The sequence below is a fragment of the Nannobrachium achirus genome (assembly GCF_963921795.1).
Source record: "Nannobrachium achirus genome assembly, chromosome: 21".
NCBI classification, from domain to species: domain Eukaryota; kingdom Metazoa; phylum Chordata; class Actinopteri; order Myctophiformes; family Myctophidae; genus Nannobrachium; species Nannobrachium achirus.
In genome coordinates, this window is record NC_137828.1 from 43,238,398 (window position 1) to 43,260,275 (window position 21,878).

Here is a 21,878-nt window from a genome sequence, read left to right on the forward strand (position 1 = left end):
CCATCATTGAGATTATAGATTTTAAGTAAATCTACTCAGTGAGCATCGACGCAAGCTTTTAGTAAGATTGTGATCGAGGCGTATAGAAGTATAGATAAGGCTCCCAACAGGCCTATCTCAGCGATCCTGAACTTGTAAGAGGTTCTAAGGTTCATAAGAGACTCAAGGACGCCAGCAGAAACTAGATAGAAATCTAGTTAGTTTGACGAAGAAGAAGACCTGGGCCACTGGTCGTCAGTCATAAGACTAGCTCCGAAATACCAAGCGACCCTTAAGAGTGCTGTTACACGCTCGCTCTATATTAATACCTTACAAATCTGTAACAGTTAGGTTTTGGGTTAGGGTTAGGGTTAAGGTTAGGGTTAGGGGTTAGGTTTAGGGATAGAGGTTAGGGTAAGGCCACAGGACTTGCATAAAAATTAATGGAAGTCTATGTAATGTCCCCACAAGTGATGTATATAAATAGTGTGTGTGTGTGTGTGTGTGTGTGTGTGTGTGTGTGTGTGTGTGTGTGTGTGTGTGTGTGTGTGTGTGTGTGTGTTGTTTGTTACTCACACTAATGCGGTTGGAACACGCTGGACGTGCCTCTTGCATGGCGATGAGTGTGAAGGCAGTCATAGAAACATCGGTGTCCGCGCCTAACAAATTCCCCTGCATTTGCACAGACATACAAGAATCGAGAATCAACTTTATTTTCATGAACGTAAAAGTAACGTTTTTTTTGTGCAAACAGAAAGGCAAGCAGTAAAGAAACATGTCAAAGAGAACACAAAATCAAAGATCTCACAACGTACGTGTCACTATTTCCAATATTAGCATTTCTTTATTCATTTAAATCATAAATCTGCCCTGTCTGTGAATTTTTGGTTTAAAAAGCCTAAAAGGCTCATTGTGTTCCAATGAGGCCACAATGCCAAAAACTATTCATCGTTAAGTAAAATGGCATGATTGCAAGCTGGTCAGTGGTGTACAGTAAGTACAGTTACTTAAGTACTGTACTTATTTAAGTACAATTTTGAGGTATTTCCACTTTCCAGTACTTTTACTTCTACTCCAACTTACTACATTTATTTTAAAACTTTAGTTACTAATTACATGTAGATTTTGATTATTATTACATTTGAAAATAGCCGATCTACAAGCCCACAATGCTTGTAGATCGGAAGCTTGTAGATCGGAAAATAGACGATCTACAAGCTCACAATGCATAATGCGACACATTGTGAGCTTGTAATTCTTTTTTACATTTTATACATTTAAAAATGTGTGAAAACCTGAGTACTTTCTACTTTTGGTACTTCAAGTACAATTTGATACCAATACTTTGTACTTTTACACAAGTTTTATTCCGGATTTGTAATTGTAACTTATTAATACTTTTACCTGCGTAAAACGTGAGTACTTTTTTCCACCACTGCACCTGGTTGTGTGTCTAGTACTTAGTTACACAGGGGTGTACAGTAGAACTTACAGCCATTCTTCGGTCGTACAGTTTTCCGACTTCTTTGAAGATGCCATCGGGCTGCTGCGTGTTGAGAATGAGCCACTTGACGGCATCACAAATCACATTGTCTTGCACAGTCACCAGGCTCCTGGCCATGGAAAACACCTTGACCACATAGGCTGTCAGCCTGGGAGAAGGAAGAGGAAAGCAGGGTTATTATAGGTAACTAAAACTGACAAAATAACCTGAAATAAAAAAAAATATGAAAAAGAAGAATTGGTGGGGGAAGCTCACCAGGTGCTGCATGGGTAGCCGGGTCTCTGTTCACTCCATATGGAAAAACAACCAGACTTGAAACGGTATGCCAGCTCGGTCTGGTAGCCTAGACACACCACAAACACACAAACCTTCTGATTTCCTTTGGTTCAAAAATAATATATTATATATTCTGATAGTACTAATTTCTATAGAGTGGTGTTCAGTAACAGGAGTATCCATGTCTCTCAAGCTCTTTATTAAACAGAAAATGCATTTTCAGGTTGCTATAGGTTATAGTTAATCTGGTGTACACAACAGAAAGCTTCATTGAATAGATTTGCCTGACGCTAAATCTAACCCTAACCCAGTGGGTCACAATCTATTTCATGTAAAGGGCCCCCAAATCAATATGTATTTCTACTATATGTCTGCTGTCGGCCCAAAACCAGCTAACTCCAAATGTTCATTTTTCAGAAAATGGAAAAAGCTCAATTGGAGTGAGGAGGTTTTGGCCGAAGCACTTGTTAGACCTACTACTTTTCATTGGTTCCATATTGTTTTTAATCAACACGCAGAAGACGTAAATGTTGTTTACACTACTGATTTATGGAAAAAAAATAAAAATACATTTTGAGTTGCCGGACAGCAACGATATGTTTATTCCTACCTGTTCTGATGTGATTGAGGGTTTCGTCGCGTCGGCTAAAACCCACATCTTCCCACTTTTGAGCTTTGTCCAAATATGTGGCGGCGATGAGCGGGAAAGTCATTTTGCCGATGTTCTGCTCTCCACAGCCCGTTGGCTCTTTGATGAATCTTTCCAAAGCCTTTCCACTGAGCGCATTCTCCACCAGATCACTCAGCTGGTTTCCCCCTACACAGATGCACAAAACGCAGCATTTAACCTCAGGCCAAAAAGGTGGTAGATTGCAGGGTTAAGACTGAAGGACAATGGAGTATCTACAGGCTCTGGACATACCGTGACAACATTTTACAATTTTGTGCATTTAGAAGACACACTTAATCCAGAGGGATTTAACAATAGGCAAGTACAGCACAAGGTAATACCTCAAAATGCATAGAAATAGTAGTCTGGGATCGTAAGTAAACCACTCATCAGAATAACAGTTAAATAACCAAATAATCTGATCTGTACATTGAAACTATACACACCATAGGATGCCAGGTCAACAATGACCTGGTATCTCTCTACATAACATGCTAACATTACATTCTAGCCTTATTTGCATAAGCCTGCAAAGTCTTCGAGGCTAGGTGCAAGTGCTACGGTAAGCGCTATGGGATAAAGTGGGGTCTGAAGAGAGTCTTCAGATTACAGATTACAGACAATAGAGTGTACTGTAGAATGCGTCACCTGTGACTGAAATAAATGTTTTGGTTTTTGTGCCAGGAACGACCCGCTCCGTTTCAGGGATGGTGTTGTAGATGTGTTCCTTCTGTACGCCGCCTCCTGTAGACAATGACATGTGAGCAGTTCTGGTAAACCATTAACAAACATTTATTTAACATTTATATAGGCTGCTATGTCTAACTGCAAGACAAATGAATACTTTATCTGGTGCAAATAATTAACACTCAACCACGGTAAAGCCATAACTGTTACGTCCTATCCAGGATTTGAACCCAGATATCCCATGCGAGCATCACATATTCCACTGTTGAGCTATATGTATCATGCCTCTTGCCAACCAGCAGATGTCCAATAGAGCATCGCAGTTGAAGCCCCACCCCGTCTTCACTCTGGGGTCGGAAGCGTTTTCCCCATTCATTTCTTCCATATACATTTCATAAAGTATTTATGTAAACGTTTTTAAGCCTCGGACAAAGCCACCTCGGCTGGTGAGGAATCATGACAATATATATATATTTTTTTTAATGCAACGATTAATTGGAAAGCTGAAAAAAGGGCAGGGTACAAGACAGGGTACATCATTATTTTAAACCTTGCGGAAACTACACTCAGCACTACACACTAGTGATAGTGTGCCTATAAAGTTTGCAGTGATTGATCGGTCCAGGGGTTTGCAAGATAAACAGTCACGATCACGCGCATGCGCGCATGCAAATGTACACACAGACCCTGTCATAGTGTCATAATGGATTGCGGCTTTAACAATGGTGCCCCCTATTTTAGGAAAACATTTATGAATGCTGATGATTTTGATGATTCAATTATCTGTGATGTTGAAAATAAACCCACTCAGCAATCATTAAATGATGAACTCAAGCTCAACTCACTTGTGGCAGGATCCAGTGTTACCGCCATTGGATGTTTGGACAGTACTCCTATAGGCTAGAAGACGTGATAAAAGAAAAATACTTGATTGAAAAACAAACACACGGGGCACTTTTAATATTATTAATATTTATTGTGACTGTTAGGTCGCAGTTACTATCAAAATCTCCACCGGCTGTCAGTCCGTCAGTCTGTCAGTAAGTCACACTTTTGCCCTTCTCATATCTCCGCCACCGTTGCCCTGATCCATGCCAAACTTTGCACACACTCCTTGCCTGCAAAACCACTACCTCCACCCCCCATTTCTCACATGGCCCTCTTCTAGCGCCACCATGAGGCAGATTCTTGCAAAACACATTTTTGGACACTGCTCCTACAAAGTTTGCCCTAGAATCACGCAAATCGGTACACATTTGGTCTACCCTCATGTCTTCAACATGGATCTGTCCCATCCCATATAGCGCCACCATCAGGCCGATTTTTTCAAACACATTTTTGGACACCGCTCCTACAGATTTTGCCCTAAAATCACGCATATCGGTACACAGTATGTCTACACTCATGTCATCAACATGGATCTGTCCCATATAGCGCCACCATCAGGCTGATTTTTTCAAACACATTTTTGGACACTGCTCCTACACATTTTGCCCTAAAATCACGCTGCGACCTGGCGGTCGCTTATCTCCCGATTAGGGAGTCTTACTGGTATAATACTATCAGGAATCCTGTAGGCAACAACAGAAAACTATTGGAACTGTCTTCACTCAGGAGTAGTTTACTAGTAGACGCCTCAGAGCGACAAGCGACCTCCCCCTAAATATCTTGGCCATCTGGCCAGTGATGTATATCGGAACAGTTACCCATATATATGGAGACCCCTGGTACCCATATATGGAGAACCATGTACTGTATATGGAGATATGCTGTGAAAGCCCAAACATGTTTAATCCGTTATTCGTTATGTGAAAGTCCTATGACGTCTGTGACATCATACATACAATCCCTTTTATGCCTTTTATGATCCCTGTCTGTAGAACCAGGCCAGCCAAACAGGTCTTGGCCATCTGTCTTGGCCATACAGTATATGGATTCTGTTAGTGTTGTATGTGGCCGATGTGGCCTCCATATATAGACATTCCCATATGAAGTCCTGTTAGATATGAGCTTAATATTGATGACATCAGGGATCTCCATACATGGGCATAAAAGGGATTATGTTATTGTGGTTCCCCTGACATCACAGTGATGTGAGAGTGTGATGTCAAACCCAAAGTCCGTAAAAAAGCGTACACGTCCGGACTGACGGAGACAGCCGTTTTACTGTACATACTAAACAGCAACCTTCGGTCGCAATTAGGCTACAATGTTCAGATACATCACGTATCTCAAGATACCTGATGGAGGTTGTTTAGACCTATTGTGTGTCTCTTACCTCCACCAGTAATTTCCTTACGATTCCATCCCCGCTAAACAGAGACGGGACAAAGGCTTTGACCTCGATCTCGTGCTGGCCTTCAGTCATGGGGATAAGGATGAAGGGCACGGCCCTGGTGGTCCTGGCTCCCACCCTCAGCTTCATAGTATGCTTTGTCCGCTTAGAAGCCACGCTACACACGCCCTTTATGTCGTACAGTTCCAAAATCACCTGAGCAGTGGCGAGAGGGCAGAGAGAGAGAGTTACAGTACGTTTTTAAACCCTTTAAGACCTGGAACGCATTATTACGCATTATTACTTTAACCATTGTTTTATGCTTTAGCTATTGAAAAATAGCAGATGTACAAGATCACAGCGCGGCACCGAGTACCGCGCTGCGAGCTTGTAGATGTGAAAAATCTTTAAAATCTGTGCAAGTCTTTGAGTATTTTTTATTTTGATTTGATTCTATAAATGTCTTCCAAATCCTTCTAAGGTTTTTGAAAAAACGCATGTTTCTATGTCAGAGGTTCTCAAACTTTTTCATGGCAAGGATCGCTAGTATTATATGTATTTGGCCGCCGACCCTGATAGTGAAATTACATTTTAATATATTTTATATTTAAAACACCAACTTCAGTGTTAAAAGTGACAAGGTTATTTTGGTTTGATCAACTAACTAATGCACGTGACGAGAATCTGCCCCACTACAGGGACAGAGAGAATGACCAGAGAAATGTCAAAGTGTCCAGTACACTGGATAATGAAAAGCCAAAACATTCTACATCCTTGGCTTCTGATCACGATACCATCTCATGATCCATTGTTATGTTTAACTGTCCAATGAAGGTCTTTCCCTGTACCTACTACCTACTGAAGTATATTTGTGAAATGATGTTACATTGTATGAAGATTCAGATTGAGAAAGAAAAGAAAAACATTTATTGTACTGTATCACTGGACATCTATTTTGTATGCTCATTGATTTAATATACAGTAAGAGAAAAGACAAACTTACACTGTGTGGTCTCATTTATTGTGTGGGAGTGAATTCAATCATTTTTGGGGGAAACTGTCTATTCATATGGAATATAACAATCTTTCCATCAGACCCCCATCTCGAAATATGCACCAGGGGCAGGGGCCCCCCAGAAGCAAATGTTAGAGATACAAATGCAAATATATATATATATATATATTTCAGAATGTGCAGATCTACAAGCTCACAATATTAGTTAAAGTGGTTCAAATCTAACGTGACACAATTCCAGGTCTGAATGGGTTGACAGTGGGAAAACAACGGGTCTCTGGTCGATGAAAATCTCCAAGTGACGGCGTTCCTGCCGTCATTACCGTACATCCTCCATTGGGTAAACAAAGCAACGCATGGAGCTGATTGGCTACCGCCGGACGATGTCGTCCAGCCGTTTCTGGGATGGGCGTTGCCAAAGAGGCAGTCTTTGGCGGTTGGTTCACCCCCTAATCAATCACAATAGCAAAGCAGAGGACGCCGTCGACCCTTATTTGTGTTGTTATGTGGCTGGCTAACCTGTTGCTTTGCTAACCAAAGAAACCAGAAGAATAGGAGCGCTGCTAACTAGTAATCAAACATGGTAAAATATGACTGCTACTGATGTTTCATAGCGAGATCGTTTCGATCGCAAGTTAGATAGATAGATAGATAGATACCTTACCGCAGCGGGGCGACGCCATGTTTGTTTGTGTTTGGAAATGTGTGGTCTGGTGCTGTTGTTTGATGTCATCGAGTTGAAACGGGGAGCGTGCCGATTTTTCGACATCACATTTGTTCTAGGTCGCAGTATTTCGACGCAGGTGAATGTTAACCTGGTGAAATGCTAACCTGCCGACGCTGGTAAGTAGCTAACCTGCCGACGCTGGTGAATGTTAACCTCTATGCCTAAACCTAACCCGAACCCTAACCTCAGTAAACCTGGCGGTGGTGAGTAGCTAACCTGCAGACGCCCGTAGTTGAAATAATGGGACGTAGAAAAAGCGAGATTTCCCCGTTGAAACAATGCTGATTTGCCGTACAGACCTAGTCTAGCAATCGTCACCAGACCCTGAATCCCCTGCACATATTCTTTTGATTCAGGGACTGGACTAGCGCAACAACATGTCCACACCTCCAGGTGTAAATAACGGAGTCTTCACTTACGTCTAATGCCTGTGATTTGAGGTTGTGCAGGATTGCCCTGATTTCTATTTGTTCCCCACGGATAGCCGAGTAGGGCAGCCTGAGGTCAACGAAGAATAGCTTTTTAACAATGACCTCCAATGGTTGGCTCACGCAGATGCCTGCAGAGAGAGAGGGAGAGAGGGAGAGGGAGAGAGAGAGAGAGAGAGAGAGAGAGAGAGAGAGAGAGAGAGAGAGAGAGAGAGAGAGAGAGAGAGAGAGAGAGCAATGGCTATGATGAGACAAATTATGAAGAGCATTAAGTATCTAGAAAGACAAGTGAAACCCTATATACAGTATATACTGTATAAATATATATATATATATATATATATATATATATAAATATATATATATATATATATATATATATATATACAGTATATACTGTATATATATATATATATATATATATATATATATATATATATATATATATATATATATATATACATACACACACACACACACACACACACACACGCACACACACATATACATACAGTTTTATTACACAAGTTTTTCAAATTTTTTCACTGTTCCTAAATTTAAGCTGTTTATTAGCATTTTTGTGATCTGTAGTCGTGGTTGTCCCATAGCCCAGATGGATGGTGGGATATGGACTAATGCTACTGTATATGTATAATATGTAAAGACCAGTCCACACCAATGCAACTCCTTACAACATGCAACTACTTATGCAACGATTGTTCCCAATGGCAGTTGCAGGGAGTTGTGGGCCGTTCTTAAAACTGTTTTGTTGCAAGGAGTTGCGACTAGCTGCATTGGTGCGGTCTGGCCTTTTGTCCTCCAAATGACATTGACATATAGCTATTAGGAAGAGATCCATTATTGCGACCGTCAGGTCGCAGTTACTATCAAAACCTCCACCGGATGTCAGTCTGTCAGTATGTCAGTCTGTCAGTCTGTTTGTCCGTCACGTCACACTTTTGCCCTACTCATATCTCCGCCACCGTTGCACCTATCCATGCCAAACTTTGCACACGCACTCCTTGGCTGCCAAACTGATTTTAGCGAAACACATTTTTGGACACTGCTCCTATACATACTTTGGCCTAAAATCACGCAAAGTGGTACACAGTATCTCTAAAGTCATGTCATCAACATGGATCTGTCCCATTTCCCATATTCCCTCCTGATTGGCTACGATTGCCTTCTAAAGTTTGTGTATGCCACCAGACGGTCGCTTATCTTCCGAATAGGGAGTCTTACTGGTATTCAAGTGAGAGAGAGAGAGAGAGAGAGAGAGAGAGAGAGAGAGAGAGAGAGAGAGAGAGGTCCTTACCATGATCTGCTGACAGACTGACTCCACTGATTTGCCAGGTAGTGATGGAATCGGGCAGATGGCGTTCTCTCCTTATTGGGTCGATGTGAGTTGTAGTTTCACTGAAACGTAAGAAAAATATTTTATCTGCAGTGGTGGAAAGTGACTAAGTGCATTTTCTTAAGCAACGTACTTGAAGTTGCTATATAAGCAGTTTTCTGCTGACATAAGCAGGAAACAGGCAATTGCTTATTTTTATTTTTATTTTATTTTAATTTTTAATTTTATTATATTCAGGCGGCTAACAATGCTCCCTAAAAAATCGAGTCTCTGTGGCGCTTAGGAGCCGCAGTCTGCCTCCAAAACTATAATTTTATCTGTAAGAAGCTCTGTCACTAGCAGCTCATTGGTGCATGAACCAGCCGACCGGGGCTAAAAGGATTGACAGACAGGTCAACCAATCCGAACAAGAACAAGAGGCGGTCCTGATTGGTCTGCTTATTGGGCAGGCTATCTGTCTATCGACCAATGACAGAACTTCTCACAGATAAAAAATAATAGTTTTAGAGGCAGAGTGTGGCCCCAGGAAGTGTCACAGAGACAACATTTCTTTAGGAAGCATGGTTAGCCGTCTGAATATAATAAAATAAAAATAAAAAATAAAAATAAGCAATTGCCTGTTTCCTGCTTACGTCAGCAGAAAACTGCATATAGCAACTTTAAGTACAATTGTGTGGTACTTTTACTTTATTTAAGTAGTCCAATGCCCAACATTTTACTTTGTAAAAGTTACTCTGTAGATGATAATTACAAAACATATATACAGTACATTAACAAATTAAGTTTCTATTCAAAGGCAGCAAAAGCTCACAGCATGTTGCAATGCAACATGTAGTGAGCTTGTGGATTTGCTATTTTCAAAGGATTTTGTCCAAATTTGAAAACTTTTGAAAATAACTATGCAGGACATACTGCATTGATCAGCCCTCTTACCAGGCAACATGTGTAGGGCACTGAGCAGGCAAGTCGATCTCATTCCAGAGCCAGCTCTCAGGGAAGTTGGTGCGAGAAGTAATCGATATCTGACTGGTGTCAAAGTTTCCAAAATTGTCACCTATGTTGTCAAAGAGAACAGATAAGATATACAGTAGGGGTTAATGACTCAAGTCACAAAGTATTTTACCAGCTACAGTACATGGCACTAAAACATTCCTAATTCCTTTTAAACAAATCTGCTGATTGCATATTAATTGAGTTTGAACAATAAGCATTACTGCGGGCCAGGATCAGCTGGTCTTCTCTGTGCTCGTCAAGCTGGTCGGCCAGCTGTTGGCAGCAGTGCAGGAAGGCCGCCTTGCATTCTGGGCCGTCTTGGATGTACTCGCTGCGCCGTTGGCAGTTGTACGACAGCGGGGTGTCTCTCATGCCGTCCAAGCAACACCTGCGCCGCAACTCGTCTGTGAATCCACTCACTGTGAGGGAAAAGAAACATGGGTAAGGGGCAGGGTTATTATAGTTAACTAAAATTGTACTGATTGCACTGTTGTCACTTCTCTTTGCCTTGTACTCATAACTCATTGCATGGTTGACACTGACACTTTTTGTTGCCTAAGCAAGGGTGAGCCATGGAGGTTGTTTTCTGCAGTGCAGTATTGGGGTAAAAACAAAGAAGTTTAGGGATACGGCATAAAGGGTAAGACATGGATGAAAATATAGCTCTAAAATCTATTCTGTGAAAATAGCCGATCTACAAGCTTACAACGCGAAGGAGATTAGGCTGTTTTCACAGAATGTTCTGCTATTATGACATGCACAGAAAACTGACATTAGGGTGGTTTCGTGTGGGTAAAACACAGTGATAGTGCATTTCCATTGAATATTCTGGTGTGGTTTGAGTTGTCTTACCAAGTGAAGTCCTTGCATCGGCTATGTTTACTGCGGCTCGACGCCTCCTGGCACTTACTGGGCACTTTATGTCTAAATATACAACAACAAAAAAAGAAAAAAAGAAGAAAAGAAAAATCAAGACAAAACTAGAAGCACAGGTCTTGTTAGGTTATTGTGGCCTCCTGGTGGCGCTCTAATAGGCCAATGTGAAAAGGGTGCCATGTCTTCCTCTGCCTTTTATGGCAATCGGACGCTGCATTCATGATTTGAGGCATTTTGTTCCAATGGGTCTTGCTAAAGTCAACCTGCTGGTGGTGCTATAACAAGCCAATGTCCAGAATGTATGCAAAACACAAGCAGCGTTCATGATTTGAGGCATTTTGTTCAAAACGGACCAATCCTGCAAACTTTGGAAGCCAAAGTTAGCCAATTAGGATGGAATATGAAATATCAGACAGATCCGTCTCGATCACATGACTATAGCAGGGGTCGTTAACATGTCCGTACATGGACATTCATGTCCGTGGTGCAATGTATGTGGCTATCTCTCTCTCTATCTCTCTCTGAGAACTGTATGAGTTAAAGTGGCAGTTTTATTGTTTCCATATTGTACAGCATGGCTTTGGCTGACAAATTTTGAACTTTGAACTGTACATAGCTGAATAGGATGGGTAGGTAGATAATATATTTTGGATGTTCATGGCAAACATCTGCCTCATGGTGGCGCTAGAACATTCCCACATGAAAAATGTGTGGCAGGGAGTGTGTGTGCATGGTTTGGCAGCGACCGGGCCAATGGTGCCGGAGATTAGCTGGTAATGGACGGACGGACGGACGGACGGACGGACGGACGGACGGACACACACACACACACACACACACACACACACACACACACACACACACACACACACACACACACACACACAATGTAGCCGAGTGAAAGTCATTAGACATAATGAGGACTCATGCAGGTGGTCATTATTACCTGTGCGGTCAGGGGTACCAGAGGCAGTGCTGGACTGAAACATCAGCCCGGCGTCATAGAACACGCCCATCGCGTTCCTCCCCCCACCTGGTGTACAGCCTGTGTCATACCTATCCACTATGCTCCACACCTGAGACAGGTACGCACGCACGCACGCACGCACGCACGCACGCACGCACGCACGCACGCACGCACGCACAGACACAGACACAGACACGCACGCGCACGCGCACGCACACACACACACACACACACACACACACACACACACACACACACACACACACCCCACGCACACACATACATTTCAAAAGAATGACGAATATGAAAACAGAGGGTGCACCCTTGGTTGTGCTACTGAAGGAAAGCAGGATAATAGCAACTTTTATTCCAGGAGGCAGCCCAGCTCCTCATTCAGCCATCTGTCATATCAAAACTTGACTATTGTAACTCTCTCCTCACTGGTCTCCCGGCATGTGCACTTAAACCTCTCCAACTGATCCAAAACGCTGCGGCACGACTGGTCTTCAACCAGCCTAAGTTCTCACATGTCTCTCCCCTTCTCCGCAGCCTCCACTGGCTCCCGGTTGCGGCCCGCACTGAATACAAAACACTGATGCTGACCTTCAAAGCAGCCAAAGGTATGGCTCCTCCATACCTCCAAGACCTGATCAACGCCTACACCCCCACCCGTTCACTTAGATCAGCCAACACAGGGAGGCTGACAGAACCCTCGCTAAAAACTCCAGGGCAAAAATCCACTCGTCCGAGACAGTTTGCCCTCCTGGCCCCCAAGTTGTGGAATAAACTCCCTGTCGCACTTAGAACAACGGACTCACTCGATAGCTTTCGCCGTGGACTGAAGACCCACCTCTTCACACTCCACCTAAACCCTTAGCACTACAGAAAATCAATGACCATACATGAAGATAGTTAGCATTTGTATTTAGGTTTTTTTTTAACTTTGATTTTATTGTGTTTTTTTCTAGATAGATATCCATTTGCACTTGTTATATTGCTGTTGATGTACTGACATATTATCTTGTGATGTTTTGTATCTGCTTATTGTAAGACGCTTTGGATTAAAAGCGTCTGCTAAATGCCTAAACTGTAAACTGTAAACTATTAAATTTATTAGCTAAAGTAGCACTTAAAGTATTGAGAATAGAAGTGAGCAGGGAATGTTAGATAAATGTCTATACTGTAGATAGATCGATATTATACAAAATAATCTAAAAGACAGTAAAAAACAGTATAAAGATCACTTAATAATGTGACCCATGGCCTTGCTATTACCACATACCTGTTTCTGTGTAAGCCGGTGTTTGTTGTTGAGGACGTAGACAGCCTTATCCACGGCCACCAGGCCCACCCTGGCTCCTTTGTCCCCCGTCACCTTCAGCCTCAATTTGCCCCGCGGTGCAAAATCCTCTTGCTCTGCCACCTCTATCTTCAACTAAAACAGACAAAGATATACATACAACTGTATTTTTTCTTTCTTTTTTTAACTTTATTTATTTATCTATTGTGGCAATACTGAAGCAGCAGGTTCCCAATTTCTTTTCCTTGGAGCCCCCTTCTTACATCTTACATAACCTCATATAGATAGGGATATTTAACTTAAAATGTTATTGTCAAATCAGACTTTTGGGAGCACCCGGGACAGTTTTTAAGTTGCTTGATTCAGTATTTACATATTTGATATTCATTTTATCACATCACACGCTCCCTTCCTATACAAACCCATTGTAACTTCAAACTTCATTTTAACCATGATAGAGTCATCGAAAACACCCGTCCTTGGTTTTGGTGACTCATCCTGTCCTCCTAATACAAACGTAACATTTTACAAATGTCAAATGTCACCAGCACCTAGGGAAGTCTGCCCTCTAGTTTATATCTAACTCTATGGTGTGAAAGTGAACCCTCTCACCGAGCCCATGCAGGTCTCCTTGACGTAGACCAGGACTGAGTCCGACACCACCTCGGTGGAGGAGGCGTGGTAGTACCCCACCACGCGGAAGGAGGGCAGCATCAGCTTGCTGACGGTCACCCGCTCCTTCAAGACTGAACTGGACGACGCCCTCGACAGGTAGCCCGCCTTCACTATCTGACCTCTGCTCAGGATCTGAAAACAAAGAAAAGACGCGTATTACACCGTAGTTGGTTTCGTCGGCTAAAAACTGTGACAATACTTTTTTTGCTCGTCGACTACCTAAATAAAAACTAAGCTATGATGACTAAAACTACGACTAAATATATTGCCTGCCAAAATACATTTTAGTCGACAAAATCAACAGTAGATTTAGTCGACTAAAATTGTATGATTATTAGTCGACTAAAACTAGACTAAAATTAAATATTTCTTTATTCAAAAGACTGACTGAATTAAATCAGAATTTCCTGTCAAAATCAACACTGGTGTATACATGTCGGGGAGGGAAGTAACTGAGTACGTTTACTTACAAACACCACAAAGGTGTTTCCACTCACCGGTTCATCACAAAGGTACCAAGTACTTTTAGCTATACTTTTCAATAGTTCTACACATATTATATACATTTAATTATGATTTAAGATGCAAAGATGTGGCAATACAGTTATTTTAGTTCATAATAAAGTTCATACTCATTTTCACACAACTCAACTCACCAGATATGTAACGCCATGGGTAGATATTGCCACCCCCGCGAAGTTAAAGGTAATTGTGATGTCGTTTCCTGCTTTTTCCACACCTGTGACAATAGCAAGTTAAGAAGTCAGGCAACCTTTTCTGCAGCGTATGGCTTAATCTGTTACTACATAACGACAACACTATTACTATAGGGGTGCAACTATCGTTGTCATGGTGTCGTGTGCCTGTACTGTACTTGGTCACCTGGGGGTCCAGGTCCTCGTCAGTGGTGTAAAGTACAACTAAGTACATTTAACCCATTTAGGCCTGAACACATTATGACGCAATATTTTATGCTTTAAATATTGAAAATAGCAGATATACAAGCTCACAGCGCGGCACCGAGTGCCGCGCTGCAAGCTTGTAGATCTGCTATTTTTGAAAAAAAAAGGTCCTTTTCACTTCAACTGGAGCTCAGTTAGTCTTTTCTTGAGAGACTACTATGTCAGTGGTGCTCAAACCTTTTCATGTGAAGGACCCCCAAAGTGATATTTATTTGACCACGGACCCCCATTTCAAAATATCTAGTTCCAGGGACCACCCAGAAGCAAAATTTGAGTTACAAACGTTCGCTTTGAAAATACATCTATTCAAAGATTTGCACACATTTTCAAGACTTTTTCAAAAATAGCAGATCTACAAGCTCGCAGCGCGGCACTCGGTGCCGCGCTGTGAGCTTGTATATCTGCTATTTTTCAATAGTTAAAGCATAAAATATTGCGTCATAATGTGTTCAGGTCTAAATGGGTTAAGTAATGTACTTAAGTACAATTTTAAGGCGTTTTTACTTTACTGGAGTATTTCCAATTTTCAGTACTTTTACTTCTACTCCTGTCCATTATGACAACAGGTATAATGGGGTTTGCATTAAAGGGGGAACAGGCGCTGTGTCTGCAACACAGTAGGAGGCACAGACAGATACAGAGATCTCCATAATGGGAATAAAGGGACACAAACAAACAGATACAGAGATCTCCATATATGTATGTGCATTAAATGGATGCAGACAGACAGATACAGATCTCTCCAAATATGAGCATAAATGGACAAAGGCAAACAGATGGTCAAAACGGGTCCTACAGAGATCTCCATGTGTGCATAAAATGGATGCAGACAGACAGATAGAAATATCTCCATATATGAGCAAAAATGGACACAGGCAAACAGATGGCCGGGTCCTACAGAGATCTCCATATATGGGCATAAAATGGACGCTTAGAGACAGATATCTCCATATATGGGCATAAATGGACACACGCAAACAGATGGTCAAAACGGATCCTATGACAACAGGTATAATGGGGTTTGCATTAAAGGGCAGGGCATTCATTCCCTATTTACATTGTTCCCAAGTTGGCCAGGTCGCCGACCAGCTTCTAGTACATTAAACACTTCAACCCTATATACATTTCGGCCATTTGATAATAGCCGATCTACAAGCTCACAATGCGTCGCAAGTTCAGCGCATTGTGAGCTTGTAGGTCTGCAATTTTTACTTGATAACTTGAAATGGGCATAATGACTACTTTTACTTTTGATATTTTAAATATATGTTTTGATGCCAATACTTGAGTACTTTTTCCACCACTGGCCTGTACTCAGTCACGTGGGGGTCCAGGTGCTCGTGATTAGTGTATGGCCATTCCTCGGCTTGTCCTTCAGTAAATGTTTGCACTGCACTACCTGTCTTTGACGTATTGAATGTATCCCTATACCTAAACTGGCGGGGCGCGTAGTGGCGTATCGATGATTCTTTTGATTACTTTTTCAATTAATCATTAAAAGTTTTCATCATCAATCATTAATCGTGAAAAGGAAAAATATATAATAATAATATAAAATATAAAATAAATATTGACTAAATGGCGTTGCAACATATTGCAACGTGCACTGTGCATTCAACCAAGCTGTGTAATAATACATAGACATATTTCATCTCTACATTTTTCCAGGTGGAGGTAGTTGTTACTACCAGTACCAATAATACATCTACTGTATGTGTATGTACCTAGTTGGAGGTAGTTGTTACTACCAGTACCAATAATACATCTACTGTATGTGTGTTTACCTAGTTGGAGGTAGTTGTTACTACCAGTACCAATAATACATCTACTGTATGTGTGTTTACCTAGTTGGAGGTAGTTGTTGCTACCAGGTGGAGGAAGATATGACTGGACTGTCATGGTGGCTTGGGTCTGTCTGTCTTCTCTGATTCCTTGCTTCGTGGTCTTTGCCTGGGATTAATCATGCACCCGCGCGCGCACGCACGCACGCACGCACGCACGCACGCACGCACGCACGCACGCACGCACGCACACACACACACACACACACACACACACACACACACTCATGAGTTATCAATCTATATGACACAGATTTCAAACTGTTATTTTCATGCATTTCTTTTTTTTCTCCTTATTTTTCCTTAAACAGTGAAATCCTGCCCAAAGAAGAATTTCACATCACTTTTACATCTAAGAGTTTTGTGAGAATAAAATGTGATGCAGTGCATGGTTCCCACAACCTTCGCTGGATCAGAGCCCACGAATCTCAAAAGCGTCAGATGGGAGGGCCCTGGGCACACAGAGCATTATTTTAATGCTCGATCGATTGTGTTCCGGCTTGGATCAATGAAACTTAGCTAGTATCCTTAAAATTTGTATTTATTGGTGTCCAAGGTTTCTTTTAATACCATTTTCAATCAATTCTTAGTAATCTAATCAGTGGTTCTCAAAGGGGCCTTTTCCACCAAAACAACCTTGGTTCAAGAACTAGTGCCGTTCAACTTTCTTGGAACCTTGGTTCGTTCTTGCGAACCGGCCGCGAACCGGCTTGCGTTTCCACCAGATTGAACCAGATTGAACCAGAGGAACCAAGGATTTTGTGGTTCCCGTTCCGAACCATCTTTTACGGTTCAGAACCACCTTGGTTCTTGGTGGAAAAGCTCACCTCTGGTTCATCCCATAGGCGGGAGAAAGAACCCGAACTGGTTCTTTGTAAGTCAAAAAGCGCCCAAAGTGGATTCCAAGGACTCTGTGGGTTCCCTCATGGGGGTCTACATTGACCCATACAAGTAATTAACTCTAACAGTGTACAAATGGAACCAAATGAACCCTAACAGATCCATTTGGTTCCATGTGTACACTGTCAGAGTTAAGGGGAGACATTGACATTTGAAAGTTTGAGAAACACTGATCTAATTTATTTGGAGCATTGGCCAGGTCCAGTAACTTACAGTGATTACCAGGCTTGAGCCCGCTGCCTCCTGTATGTTAACAGGAACCTGGGCCATTCCGTTGTCATCTGTTGAGCTTACTAGACCTCCTGGGTTCACCAGCAAGGGCACGTTAACCGCTGGAGTTTCATCAGGGTTCATAACCTGAACCTGGAACAGTGGGGTAAAGTAATTAGGTACATTTACTCAAGTACCAGGCTCCAAAAAACCCTAGTAATAACAAGTACATTTACTTAAGACCTCAAGAACGAGTTTTACGACTTTCTTTGTTTTGGTGCTGGATAGCGCTGTTCGCTGGCCTATGGCTCACCAAATATTTTTGGATTCTATGGTATGTCGCCCGATAACGTCATGACGTAACCAAAACAGCCTTTCCCTTTTTTTAGGAATTAAAAGAAAAAATAGCCATAATGATGTGTATGGGAGACGGGGCTGGGCACATGCTGGACTCTGAAGCCTGTATATTTGGAGTGGATGTGGATCGTTGGAATAGATCTGTTGTTGACAGGGATTCTTTTCTGATTCTACAAGACGTGCGGGTGTCTTTTGAAAGCTCCAGTGTACGCATGTGAAAAACACGTTTTTTTCCACATGCAATTTTGAGGCATTTTTTATTGGAGCATTTCCAATTTTCTGTACTTTTACTTCAACTCCACTACTTCTCAGAGGTAAATATTGTACTTTTACTCCACTACAATTATTTGAAAACTTTAGTTAATATTTACTTTGTAGAAGGATTATTTTCATACATTAGTCTTTATTTTCATACATTTTGAAAACTTGTGAAATGGGACATTCTGCATGATGAGTACTTTATACTTTTGGTATTTTTGATGCCAATACTTTTGTTATTTTACTCAAGTAAATGTTTAATTAGACCCTCTAGTTCTGGACTTTAACTCGTAACAGGGTATTTCTACATTGCAGTATTGACACTTTCACTTATAAGTAAACAATTTGAGTACTTTTTTCCACCGCTGGTATGACATACCAAAACATCAAGGGCCATTCCTGGCTTGAAGTACTTTGCACTCTTCTTGAAGCTGATGGTGTAAGGAGACGTGACGATGCGGATTCCTCTGGCCTCAGCCTCCACCATCTCACTACCTGTGAGGCAACATTCACACATCAGTCACCAGTGGTGGACAAAGTATACAGTAGCTACCCCTGCATGGTCCAATATTACTCAGCTGATATACAAGGGAAAGTTCCTCAGTCAAATCTGTACTTGGGTTTAAAAATATAATCTATTATTGTATTGCGAACTGAATTCTGAAGTCTTACCGTTTATATTATATAGTGTGATGTCATGTGAAGCATGACAACAGTGACAACAGTGTAGTCAGGTCCGCTATGTTAATAAAGGTTTATTCGTTGGATTTTTTTGGAGATTTGTAAAACTATACATTTTTGGAATCTTCAGAGCATGGGGAATCCAGAAATCTTTGTTTGCATTTGCACTGACACCTGCAAAGCCTCCATTTTGGACGTTCAAAATGGCCGCCATAAAATACACAATTTGTGCTATCTTGGCTTCAAGACAACCTAGAAACGTAATTAAACATGCTAATCCTATGTTTTCTGGGTCAAGGAATCGAATGAATGAATGATGGATGTAAAATGTTCTGGACCCCCACCCCCTTTCTGGGGGTTATCTATTTTGGGACCTCCCAGAACAGTACGCTAGCCAGTTAATGTCCGATTTTCATAATATTAGAGTTGTTTTGTAGGTTTTAAAACATCCCGAGTTCATTTATTAGACTTTTAAAGCAGCCAGAATAACCTTTCTGACTTTTGGTTGGGGTCTTTCCTCACCTGGGACCCCTAGACAGACCCCTGTCTAGGGGTCTGTCTCCAGAACAATGCTCCAGAACAATGTTAAATTAGATCATAATTGAAGCATAAAAGTTGTTGTAGCTGGGCTCTGAAAACAAAAATGAGTAGTAGCAAATACCAGGGGTCTTCCACAGGGGGTCCGGGACCCCTGCTGGGTCCTCAGAGTTACTACAGGGGGCCCGCCAATCTTGATGGGATCTTTTTTTTTTTCACATTTGAAACTGAAACTTTTAATGTTTTTATGTATCCTGGGTTTATTGCGGCCATAGGTCGCAGTTTGCGACCATAGGTCACAGTTTACTATCAGAACAGTCACATCTTGACCATATCTATCTGTCTGTCTGGACGGGTAACGCTTTTTTGTTGATTGACTCTCACACTCTGGCATCCCGCTCTGACATCACTGTGATGTCAGGGAACCAAATCCCCTTTATGCCCATATATGGAGATCCCTGTGATGCCAGGGGAACCATAAAAGGACAACTAGGTAGTCATCCGGCAACAGCTCACAGCTGTGAAGCCGGGAGGAGTTCAGATTGACAATCAGGTTCACAGGAGGGGAGGGTGCGAGCAAAGTGTGGTAGAACAGGGGAAGGGCAAGGGTCAGACCCAGAATTTGACATAATGAAAGTATTGCAACTTCTCACTTGTGCAGACTAACGTGTCCATTTATTGCACTGCACTCATACTGACAACACAACACACACACATACACACCTCTTTGTTATTGTCACCCCAAAACCCTCACCCTATCCTCTTAAAGAGCCCATGGTCAATTATGCCCAAAAAGATTCACTACAATGCAGTCATTTCAGACATGCAGGATCTATTGTCTTCATCATTGTCATCTTCAATGTCCAACCTAATAGTGTTGACACAGTCTCCACCATGGAGTGAAAGGCAGGTTACTTGAGCAGCTGCACCGTCCCTTGCAGCCATATTTGATGAGCTCAAGTACTGCCTTTGAGCAGGGAGGGCAAGACACCTGACTGGAAAATACCCTCCACTCTCTGAATTCCATCTATTTTCTTCGATTGGTGGAAGCTCAGGGCAATTTGTCAGGTATGATTTATCCTGCATTGTGACATAGTTGGCACGGATGTGGTAGCAGTGCAGCACGAGTTGGAGGTAGCATCTCACCCTCAGTTCTTTGACAGAAATAGTTCCCATCTGAGTAATCGCAGGGTTGTTGGACCTTTTGAACTGTAAACATGGCATGCAAAATGCTCCAATGACTGCAATGTTGATGGAAGCTCACCAATAATAAGCTCAGGAGGAATGGAACCCTTTAATGTCCTTGAAGTGGTTAATGACTTGTGGTTAATGACTTGGTCATCATCACCAGGCTTCAAGTAGGCATTGACCCATGTCTTTTTGGAGATTCCAACAAAATTCTCTTCCCCAGCCAGCACCAGAAAAATCATGTAGGCCAAGGAACCCTTGACATTTGTGACATCCAATAACTTGAACTTGCTTGAATATGTGTGTGCACTTCCACAAAATCATGTCCCTTGAAGGTATCGTATTATGATGCCTACTTTGTCATACCTGACAAATTGCCCCAAGCTTCGATCAATCGAAGAAAATAGATGGCATTTAGAGAGTGGAGGGAATGTTCCAGTCAGGTGTCTTGCCCTCCCTGCTCCAAAGGCAGTACTTGAGCCCATCAAATTTGGCTGCAAAGCAGGTTGCACTCCTCCCTGCAAATGCTATGGTGGAGACTGTCAACACATATGTCTTGCAAATTAGGGAGGACATGTACAGTATTTTAGTGAATCTCTTTGGGCATAATTGACCATGAGCTCTTTAAGAGGATAGGGTGAGGGTTTTGGGGTGACGATTAACAAAGAGGTGTGTGTGTGTGTGTGTGTGTGTGTGTGTGTGTGTGTGTGTGTGTGTGTGTGTGTGTGTGTGTGTGTGTGTGTGTGTGTGTGTTTGTCAGTGTGAGTGCAGTGGAATAGATGGACACGTTAGTCTGCACACCCAAAGTGAGAAGTTGCAATACCTTAATCCCTGCAGTAACACCTGTCAACCATAAATGTCTAACACAAAAATTGTATAAATAATACTGAGAATACTAATAAATCATCGAAGTACAATACATAAACCCAGGATACATAAAAACATACATAAAAAAGAAAATCCTTTCCCATTAAGATTTGGTGGGCCCCCTGTAGTAACTATGAGGACCCCCCAAGGGTCCCGGACCCCCTGAGGAAGACCTCTGGTATTTTGCTTACTCATTTTTGTTTTCAGAGCCCAGCTACAACAACTTTTATGCTTCAATTATGATCTAATTTAACATTGTTCTGGAGCAGGAGCAGAGCGATTACTGTGATAGGCTCATGGGTCTGTCTAGGGGGTCCCAGGTGAGGAAAGACCCCAACCAAAAGTCAGAAC

General features: G+C 42.0%; 1 protein-coding gene across 1 annotated transcript in view; it reads right to left on the reverse strand.

Moving 5' to 3' along the window:
* Window positions 1-21,878, reverse strand: part of LOC308307136 (complement C3-like) — a 46,780-nt gene that overhangs the window by 13,778 nt on the left and 11,124 nt on the right. The window contains exons 11-29 of the mRNA XM_080752292.1: window positions 18,634-18,749; window positions 17,643-17,792; window positions 16,533-16,638; window positions 14,383-14,465; window positions 13,664-13,858; window positions 13,034-13,186; window positions 11,731-11,860; window positions 10,761-10,832; window positions 10,130-10,327; window positions 9,849-9,969; window positions 8,877-8,977; window positions 7,553-7,692; window positions 5,395-5,607; window positions 3,962-4,016; window positions 3,078-3,173; window positions 2,370-2,576; window positions 1,739-1,826; window positions 1,472-1,631; window positions 556-651 (exon numbers count right to left, since the gene is read on the reverse strand). Of these exons, the coding sequence (XP_080608418.1) occupies window positions 556-651; window positions 1,472-1,631; window positions 1,739-1,826; window positions 2,370-2,576; window positions 3,078-3,173; window positions 3,962-4,016; window positions 5,395-5,607; window positions 7,553-7,692; window positions 8,877-8,977; window positions 9,849-9,969; window positions 10,130-10,327; window positions 10,761-10,832; window positions 11,731-11,860; window positions 13,034-13,186; window positions 13,664-13,858; window positions 14,383-14,465; window positions 16,533-16,638; window positions 17,643-17,792; window positions 18,634-18,749 (2,480 nt within the window). The remainder of the gene's footprint in view (window positions 1-555; window positions 652-1,471; window positions 1,632-1,738; window positions 1,827-2,369; window positions 2,577-3,077; window positions 3,174-3,961; window positions 4,017-5,394; window positions 5,608-7,552; window positions 7,693-8,876; window positions 8,978-9,848; window positions 9,970-10,129; window positions 10,328-10,760; window positions 10,833-11,730; window positions 11,861-13,033; window positions 13,187-13,663; window positions 13,859-14,382; window positions 14,466-16,532; window positions 16,639-17,642; window positions 17,793-18,633; window positions 18,750-21,878) is intronic.